Below are 10,057 nucleotides of genomic sequence, written 5' to 3'. Positions count from 1 at the left end.
GGCTCGTGAGGACAAGGCACAGGCCCAGCAAGACGCAAGTGGGGGTGCAAGGCACAGAAGGAGAGGGGCGCAGTCACAGGTGCTGGCCTCGCGTGCGCCCGGAAGCCAGGCCATCGGGGCGGCGGGCCCTCCGGGAGACACAGAACAAAAGCTGCGGAGGGCGAGCAGCTCGCAGAGGGAGCCGGCACTCCGCCAGTGCCCCGGTGACTCTGACTCCCAGCCACTAAGGTCAAACCACAGCACAGAAGACGGAGCACCCACAGGAGGCCCAACTACCCAGGACTACATACCAACACGCCACTACCTGTTCAAAACTAAAGTGGGATTTTATTTTGATTTTTGAAGTAAGATGTAAAAAAAATTTTTTTTAAGATTTTATTCGACAGACAGAGATCAAAAGCAGGCAGAGAGGCAGGCACAGAGAGAGGGGGACACCGAGCAGAGAGCCCGATGCGGGGCTCGATCCCAGGACCCTGAGATCATGACCTGAACCGAAGGCAGCGGCTTAACCCACTGGGCCGCCCAGGCACCCCTTGAAGTGAGATTTTTAAAGAGAATAAGCTTGTGAGTGGAGAATGAATCTGAGGTTAACAAAAGGCAGACTGGCTCACCATTGCTTGTTGGAGGGAAAGGCCCATCGGGCTGCTTCAGCCGGTACGAGCTGGCTAATCTGGGAGGGTTTGCAGGTCCTGGCGGCGGCCCACGAAGAAATAAATGCTGTCGACACTCCAGGCCTGGGTTTACTCTGTGGCTACCGACCAAACCCATTGATGGAACATCTGGAGCATTACTGACCTCATAGCTGTTAGGAATTCGGACGTGAAGAAGGTCGGAAAATGCAGCCACCACACTGCTAATGTTCTAGAACACAAGTGTAAACACAGAGTTAGCCCCGGAGGCCACAGTGAGCCACAGGCGTGGGTGAATGCCGTCTGCCGGACATGCACGGTGCGAGCAAATCCAGCCACTTTCACTTATACTTAAGAGTCTCAGGGGAAAAAAATAATCGTTTTAATGGATCAGTACCCCCATCAAGCTTTCCTGAGCAGAAATCCTCACACAAGGATCTCAATTAGCGTGACGCATTTGTGCGACCGTTCAAGTATTCGAGCTACGGTCACCGCTGCAGGAGGGAGGGAAACCTAGGTCTCACCGCTGGGCAGAAACTGCCTCGAGTGGACTTCGTCCAGTGCCGGGCAGAGAGCGCTGTGTCCCTCCCCCCACCCACCGGGCTAAGCTGTACCAATGGCCAGAACGTTCTATCACTGGACCATAGTGTGGGGGCCAACATCCTCACCGAACCAAAACAGAAAAAAATTCTCAGGAATTTATTAGCATTTGATCGGGGCAGCTGCTACCTGGACGTTCGCACTACTCCTGTAAAACTGAGCGCCGACCAAGTTCTTTCTCACGGCTCTATTTTCTATGTGTAGTTCTCAAGAGGTTTCTCTCTGAAGGACACACGCTTTACCAAGAACATGAGAACACGAGCTTCATTTTGGCCTGGCCTCCCCGGAGAGCCACGTGACGCTCACTCAGGGTCTCAGAAGCAGCCCGGACACCGGACCGCTCGTCCTCGCTCTGGGGGCTTCTGCCCGCCACGACCCTGCTGTGCATGTCTCGCTCTAAGCCGCCCGACGCCCCGTAAGAACGTGGACAGTTTATGATGTTAAAAAGGAATTTCGTCTTTACCTCGGCAGCCGTAGGATGCAGGGTTATTGCCACAGATATAAGACCCGATCTGGGACCGTTTGGGGATGAACCAAAAGGTGGTGTGAAAAATAAAGTGCCTGGCTCAGCTTTGATGTCATTCCTTCTCGATTCCAAACCTTAAGTGGGGGGAGAAAGAGGAAGGAAGGAGAGAGGGAAAGTGGGGAGAAAGGAAAGATGACGGAGTGTTAATGGCTTTTCAAAATCAAAACGTGAACGTCAGTAAACCGGCAGACGGTAACGACAAGTACTTTCACCGAGAACGTTCTGTACCTTTCCCAGCACTGCTCGGAAGAATCGGAATAATGGGCGACGGCACGGGCTCTGGAGGCTCCTCTTTGACCAAGGACAAATCTGGGTATCTGCTCACTTCCATCCCCACCACACTCTCAGGGGAGGACGAGGGAACGAAACTGTCAGGAGTGTCCCGATCAGCACCGTGATCCTGAATCCTGAGAGAAGAACACAGATTACACGGTCGACATGGGCACGTCCACCACTGGGGGCTTCCTGCAGACCCAGCCCTGCCCACTAGCGGGACCAGGAGGTTCCCCTGGATAATGGCAATGACGTAAGAAGCCAAAGAACAGGTTCGGGGCCAAACAAGAAATCTCTCGGAAAAAGACCCAAGAAACACATCCAACTATGAAGCAATTTAATGAACTTCAACACCAAAGTGTAAAAGACTTGCCAAGACGTTCAGATTACCACATAGCAGAAGAAGGACGATACTCACACCTCTGGCTAGTTCCAGGTCCCTGAGACTATGGAACAGTCTGCAGCCAGAAAAGGAAAGAGCCATCTCGCACACCCCCACGGGCACACCCGCAGAGCCCTCCGGGCTGCTGCTCATAGAGGCAACGGGGGGGGGGGGGGGGGGACCTTTGTCATTAGAGTTTCACAGGCCTTTATTTTTCCTAATTGATCAAGTACAGTGGAAGAAGGGAATAGTCTAGCCCAAGAATCTAGAGGTTAACTAGGGTAACTGAGGTCAGGGGGCAAGTGTGGTGTCAAGCCACTGCTGTAGGGTACCCCCAAATCTGGGGTCTCCCAGCACCCCCAAAAGGAGACACTGTTATGTGGAGAGAATTTGAGCAGTAGCATTATGAGGAGACCCAAGAGTGGCTTCAGCTTCTAGAATGGGTCCCTGTGAAGCAGTAGTGCCCTACCCTAGGGCGCAACACACGCATATAACTGCCCCCGATTCAGGGATCGAGCAAGCTCCAGCAGCACAATGCAGAAGAGAGCAGGGAGACTGGATTCTAAATCTGGACAAGTAACGTCTTTTTGGCCCACAGTTGTCTCCTTGGTGGAGTAAGGGACTTAATCTACATGATGTCTCATCAAGCAGAGGGCAGTTATCCGATTAGCTAAAGGAGAATCACCGGACGAAGTACATGAGAACCTTTCCTAGACCTAACGAGGTGGGGTGTGGTTACCTACTAAGGGAAACGGTTTCTCCCCAGAGTCTTGGGTCTAAAGAGCTAACAGAAAGAAGTACAAAACTGGACGGGCCAGTCCTTAAATCCTCCTCCCCAAAGGCATTCTCCAGGATCTGTGACTGCTGCCCTTTGATTTCAGACATCTGCAAACATCAGTAAGTGACAATGATCTCCGAGATATTTTGCATACAGACTCCTACTGCCTTAATGTCCATTTACGTGTTGAACTTAAACCATCTAAGAACTGAAAAATGTACAAACTAATTACTTTTAATAGTTAAGAATGTCTTATAAACTAAGTCCTAGAGAAAACCATTCAAATTTTCACCCCTTCCATGTTTTTACATGCTATCCCTGCAATCCGTACAGACACGCTATATACATATTTTTTAAAAAATGAAATACCTAAAAAATGTGCAAGAAAAAGAACTTCTACCTTAATTCTTCCTGATTATTATGAGGAGGTGTTGGCAGGGAAGCTGGAACATCCACTGTCTTGGGGCCTTGAGCAATAGCCCTGGCCAACAAGTCATCCTGGGGTCTGAACGGCAGCTGAAATGGTTTAGGTCCTAGACTTTTGGTAACTGGAAAAGCGAAAACACAACCAAAAACAGATTTAGTCAAAACGGATACATGGGGGAGAAGAGAAGGTCACGACTTGACTGCCTTTTCACCAAACACAGCTGAGAAAGGCACACTCCTCAGAGGTGTGCGACTCAGAGCGGTACGGTCATACCTTCATGGCTCATTAATACTCCAGCTCTTCCGGCAAGTTCTTCAGTTGTCGCAAAACCATTTGCCATCTTCTGACAAGCCATAGGAGGTGGTGTAGGAGGAAGAGAGGCAGGGGGTGTTGGAGGATTACTTAAATTATTCTGCTGCAGGAGACCAAAAAATTTTAAATTATATGCTACAGAGCAAATATGCCATGACCTTGCTAAAACTTAGTTCTGTGAATTTTTAGCACATGGAAGCAAGGCTACAGAAATGTCATCAAGACGTATCTTCATTCCTAAATGAACACCAAGAAGAAAAATAAATGGACAAGGCCAGGAGGTTTTTTGGTGGGAGAAATACTCGGGCTTATATGGACCAGTTCGCCATTTGCTTACTCTGCCCAGCTTGAGTACTTGAAATTAAGAACCAAAGTAACATTATTCTATTCTATACATCTTTCAAATTTCATTGTTATAGCCAGTGAAAGACAGCTTTAAAATTCCACCAATAAATTGCAGAACGTTCTCAAGAATTCCATTATTCAATTCTCATTAAGATATGCCCCAGGTCCATTAAAAGAAACAAAAAACAAAAACAAAAAAACCTTGAGAATTTGTGGTCCTAATCCTATCATTACAACTCATAGCCTCAATATTAGAATCTGGACTGTCCAAAACCTCTGTAAGATGCGAAAGTCTTAGCAATAACACGGAAATGGCTGACTCGTTAACAAACGGGAGTCCCCTCCAAACACTTCTCTCTGCTTAGCATGTCATCGATTTGTCATTGTTCATGGATGGGTCCGTCTCTCAGGGATTGTTGGAATCTACCAATAATACCGTGAGAATCGAGTGTAAGGTGAAATTACAAATCTTGCAAAGATCGGGGATCTCATGAAGGTAATGAAGTGTGTTGGAGAGCAGCTCGCATCAGAAGAGAAGGCATTTACAAGAGTGAGGACAGGCTCTAACTGAAGAGAAAAAGCCGACAATGACAATAAATGGAGCGTCACAAGAGAATGACTTTAATACTAAAGTAAGAAGAGAAGCCCTCCAGAAAACTGATGATACTCTCAAATATTTTTTGCAAAAAGATCATTTTACGTAAGTCAGATGTGAAGTAAGAATGTCTAAATAAGGCTATTATAAAACGTTGCTAAAACAGTAACCCCAAAAGATAAATTTGAGTTAGTTTGGTATTTTAGTTTAAGAATTACTGTCTAGTTGTATTATTACCTAAATCATTAGACAAAATACACTTTTCAATTTTTTTCATTTCATTTTCCAGGGAAAACTGCTAACTACATCTTTTATTCTATTTACTATGTATTTGGATTCTTTTTAAAGAGTTAATAAAGGTTATAGGAAAATGGGTATTTTCTCTACCATGGAAATACATAAGGGATGTTCTTCACTATTTGTATTCTTACCTATAAAAAATTACAAATATTTATGTTAGAAACTCTTCATCCAGGGAAATTTTCACCTTTTAGCTGAACTAATAAAGTTTAAATGAAACTTCGAAGATTAGATGGAAAAACAAGACAAGCTCTCCCAATTCTGATATGGTATCCAAAGAGGAAGCAAGGTAAGACCTTGGCGAAGAAACATACCTTGTAGATCAACTGAGAATAGTAATCCGAAACCCCTTCAAGGGTAGCACTGCCAAAAGTTCCTAGAAGTCGGCTCCCACTATTAAATTGGCCACTGCCATAAGGAAGAAAGTGCGCAAAGTTCACTCCAATGATTGGTTCCATTAGAGGGAGCAGAGAGAGCTGCTATTAAAAAACACATTGAAGAGTAATGTACACGGTCAACAAAACAGAGCGTTTCGCAACTTTTCTAAGACCCAAGGCAACTTAGTCCAATAAGGCGTGACAAAAACAAGACTTAAAAATTTCGAGTATCAAAATGCTAGAGTAAGTAAGTGAGAGAGACCACAGAATCTCTAGGATATATTTAAAAATGAGCTTTACTCTCATCTGTCTTAAAGGGATGCTACCAGGCCTCTAGCAAGAAAAACATGTTCCTTATCTTTGCTCAGCAAGAATCAGGGCATGAAGGGAGGCCAGGGACCCCCCGTGGCACTCTTAGGGGCCGTCTCCCACCCTCTGTGACAACCACAAAGGCGTAAGAACAGAGTTTACTGCGGGGAGACCGGCAGCTGCATTTCCTTGCATCCAGAGTCACGAGTAACCCAGACAGTTCCTCTTGGTGCTGAGGCTGCTCCTTCTGACCACAAGTAAATCCTGACCGTCACCTACCAATCCATCTGTCTTACTGCCATTTTCGGGCGCCAATAGGATATGGTGCGGTTTTGCTCGCAATCAGGAAATCTACTAGACTCTTTGTTGAGACATCACTTATCTTTATAATTACTTTACTTAGGAAATATGGCGATAAGAGAAAATTTCAGTTTAACGGGGTTGAAAACGCATGTGACGCCTCACTTGACTTTTTAAAGAAAGGAGCTGCTCCGAGCGACTCACCTGCTTCAGGTGGGTAAAGGAGTCGGCGGTGGCGTACATCGCTGGTTTCTCCTCTTCATCCTTCTTCCTTTTCTTGGAGCGAGGTGCGGCCTTCTCCCCTGTCCTCTGAGTCCGTTTGCTTCGAGGTTTCTTGGTTTCACCTCCTCCATCTGTTTTTGGCAATTGGTTGTTGCCACATCCAAAACCACCGTGCACCGGAGCCTCCAAAGTTCGCTAATGTAATTGGAAAGGTCGAGAGGTAAGTGGACTGTGCGCACGCCGGCCCCTGAAGTTCATGCCCATCCAGTCCTGTCCCATGACGCACCTTCCTAACGGGTACTATGAGTCAGGGAAAGGCAGTGGCCTCTTACGGTCTGTTTTCTGAGTGATCATCCCCTTTTCAAACACTATTCTCAAGTACAGAAATTGGTAAGCTGCAAAGCTTGCAGAAAGACCAGAATTCTTAATGTGGCTACTCTCCATCTCAGAGCAAGCATTACTCCTTAGGTGGGACCACCCGTGCAGACCGGCGCTCCCTGGTCCTGCTCTCTGGAGACTGTGGGGAAGGTGCGCTCTTGGCCGGGTGCCCACGACAGCCCCTGCACTGCGGTCCTGGGGAGTTCTTTTGGGTTTCCCTTAGGAATGGGTGAAATACAAGGTCTGTCCATAGCCTATGCACCTTCGCTGAGAGGAACAGCTAGCCTTGGATCAGTAAAAATAAACAAGGCCGGACATTCAAATTAGCTCACGGTCACAAATGTGACTGGGTAATAACGGCTCTATACTTAAAGTCCATGAGAGGGGCTACACGTACGCTAGCAAATGAGTGCCCCCGCCCCTTTATTTAAGCCTTTCTCTTTACTTAATGGCTAAGAAGAAGTGAGAATAAACCAGTCCTTGAAGAGGTTCTAGAAGGTACTGCTGTCAATACCTAATAATATGGAAATATTTTTAGGGGCCATTGGTTTTAAATGTTACAGTTATACTTTGTTAGATAGGTAACTAGAGTTGCTACATGTATTTTGATGTATTCTGCACTGAATCTTTGAGTGCTTGAAGATTACAGTTTCCGGTTTTACTCTAAATGGCTTGGACAACGCATGGCAACATTTTTTTCTGTAAACAGACCAGCAGTAACATTTCAGACTCTGCAGTCCAAACAGCACCTGTCGTAACCACTCAACTCTCTGCCCGGGCAGCGCACTCAGCAGAGAACAAGTGTGGCCATGGTCCAATGAACTTTTAAATCCATGGACACTGAACTTGAATTTCATATAATGTTCACATGTTGTGAAATATTACTCCTTAGATTTTTTTTTCAGCCATTTGAAAATGTAAAAGCCATTCTAAGCTCAACAAGAAAGGGTAAAATGTCCAAGCAGGCTCAGACTACACATCCCAGGACGAGATAATGGTTCTCAAAAAAGCAGTCCCAGAGTAGCAAAAGGAGTACCTCCTGGGTGGGGTGCGTCAGAGATGCATCTTCCCTGGTCCCACTCCAGACCTCCTGAAGGAGAAACTCTAGGAGTGAGGCCCAGCACCCTGTGTTTCAACAGGCCCTTTAGGTGATGCTGATATATTCAAATTCTGCCCCTCTCCATGTTCATATGCAGAAGAACCACCATGGCTCTTATTAAAGAACACATTCTGATTGGAAAGTCTGTTCTGCAGATTAACATTCTGCATTTCTTAAGAAGCTCCCAGGTGAGCTCAATGCTACTGATCCCCAAGGGCTGTCCTTTGAGTAGCAAGGACCTAAGAATTTCTTATTGGGTTATAAGAGATTAATAATGTAGTTGTTTATTAAGTACGTTTAGGTCAAGCACTTTAAGTGCACTGCAGACATTATCTCTAATCCTCACAACTACTGTAAAAAGCAGGCATTATCACATTTCAAAGAATACTTCTAATTACAGGAGAGCACAAAGGTTAAAAAATCATCCAAATGTCTGCCTGAGATAAAAAGTTAACATTTTAATGTATCTGTGTTCAGTATGTTACTTATGCCTACAGACACTGTGTTAAAACACAATGGACACACTTTGTATTCTTTTATTTTAGTGGCCTGACACATTGTTTCCCATAATATTAAACATCCTTATATAGCATAAATTTTAGTGGCTGCAACAACAAAAGAGAAAAAAAAAAACAACACTTTCAGATATAGCTTAAAGAAACAATAATTTTAAAAAAAAAGAAACAATAATGTAATCAGTAACTACTATACTAAACTTACTTTCTCTGAAATTCTCTCATTTTTTTTCATTAATAGAACATTAGCTATGCATGTGGTTGCATCTTTGCATATTTTAGAATTTTATATTCCTATGCCAGATTCCTCAACTTGTAATCAGTAGGTCAAAGGTATGTACCTTTTCCAGACATTACCAGCAGAATGTGTTTTAACGGTTAATCCTTGCAGCAACCCTACATAACAGGGAATACTACTACTCCTGCTGTGTACAGATGAGGAAATCAAGGTATAGAAAGGGCCGAACATGCCCAGACCATCCTCCTGGTAAGTGATGACACATGAACTTTATACAGGCTGAGGAAGAACCTCCTAAACCTCCCAGGAAGGCCCTACTACTCACTGCACAGCAACCAGGAAGGTGCTCTTCTCCTAACCCCAACTCACATGTGAATAAGCAGACTGAGCATGGATGAAAACTTGGTCTACCCAACTACCGCCACAGTAATTTTGCCTGTCATGTGACTAGAAAGTAAATGGGATTTCATCATTTGTAAACTGGGGGTAATAAGTGTTCCTGCCAAATGACTAAATGATATCTCAGGCAATTGCTCAGCATAGGATACCTACCTGGAATATGGTAAGGCACCATTACCCTTAGTAATAAGGCACCCGACCCCTTGTCACCCTCCTAAACGGATATGGGAATATGTGACACAGTCCAAACATGTATACATCTACAAGTGATCTCACTCCTTTTTCTATCATAACATCCTCTCTATATAACATAATCATCAGTACTAAGACTTCAATCCCACACACTGGGTACTTATGTGCTAATACTATACTAAGTACTGAGAATACAAAGGTCCTCAGGACATAGCCTCTGCCCTTCAAGAAGCTGTTGCAGTGGCATTCTAAAGACTGCTATGTGAGCACATGTGCATCGGCGCATCTGCAAATGGCTGAGCTGAGAAAGGTCTAGGGAAGATGATTCTAGAACTGAGTTGTAAAAGAAAAGAAGACATTGGCCAGATGTGAAAAAGAAAGGATAGCAACTGGCAGAAACAGCTGCAAATGGCCCCACGTGGAAAGGTGAATTCAGAAAGGCCTTCAAGGGGATTGCAAGCAGTTAGGTATTCCTACGGGGACAGAATGCAGTGGAGAAAGTGGTTAGAGACTGGGTAAATTGGTGGCGACAAATAAGACTGAAAAAATGTTACCACTAAAGTTTACAGAAGTTAACTGAATCTATCAAGGCAGCAGCCAAACTCTACAAAATGGTCAAACACACAAATAAGAGAAAACAAAGAGTAAGAACACTTGCTACAAGAATGGCTTCATTAACAACCTTAAAAATGAAAATCTGAACAAATTTACCACTTCAGCCCATTCAATTAAGAAATGAAAATTGGGGGCGCCTGGGTGGCTCAGTGGGTTAAGCCGCTGCCTTCGGCTCAGGTCATGATCTCAGGGTCCTGGGATCGAGTCCCGCATCGGGCTCTCTGCTCAGCAGGGAGCCTGATGCGG

At 45.0% G+C, this 10,057-nt stretch overlaps 1 protein-coding gene across 16 annotated transcripts in view; it reads right to left on the bottom strand.

Annotated features, from left to right (window-relative positions):
- The window catches only part of KMT2C (lysine methyltransferase 2C), a 193,685-nt gene that overhangs the window by 15,694 nt on the left and 167,934 nt on the right, over nucleotides 1-10,057 (bottom strand). For 8 of the 16 annotated variants that reach the window (XM_059396046.1, XM_059396051.1, XM_059396052.1 and 5 more), the window contains 7 exons: nucleotides 6,358-6,570; nucleotides 5,482-5,646; nucleotides 3,889-4,030; nucleotides 3,589-3,736; nucleotides 1,984-2,162; nucleotides 1,693-1,829; nucleotides 612-861 (listed from right to left, as the gene is read on the bottom strand). In XM_059396046.1, the coding sequence (XP_059252029.1) occupies nucleotides 612-861; nucleotides 1,693-1,829; nucleotides 1,984-2,162; nucleotides 3,589-3,736; nucleotides 3,889-4,030; nucleotides 5,482-5,646; nucleotides 6,358-6,570 (1,234 nt within the window). The remainder of the gene's footprint in view (nucleotides 1-611; nucleotides 862-1,692; nucleotides 1,830-1,983; nucleotides 2,163-3,588; nucleotides 3,737-3,888; nucleotides 4,031-5,481; nucleotides 5,647-6,357; nucleotides 6,571-10,057) is intronic. The other 8 variants (XM_059396056.1, XM_059396057.1, XM_059396059.1 and 5 more) reach the window with 5 other exon arrangements.

This window comes from Mustela nigripes, chromosome 4 (genome assembly GCF_022355385.1).
Source record: "Mustela nigripes isolate SB6536 chromosome 4, MUSNIG.SB6536, whole genome shotgun sequence".
Lineage (NCBI taxonomy): Eukaryota > Metazoa > Chordata > Mammalia > Carnivora > Mustelidae > Mustela > Mustela nigripes.
This window is presented reverse-complemented; position numbering and strand designations above follow the sequence as displayed.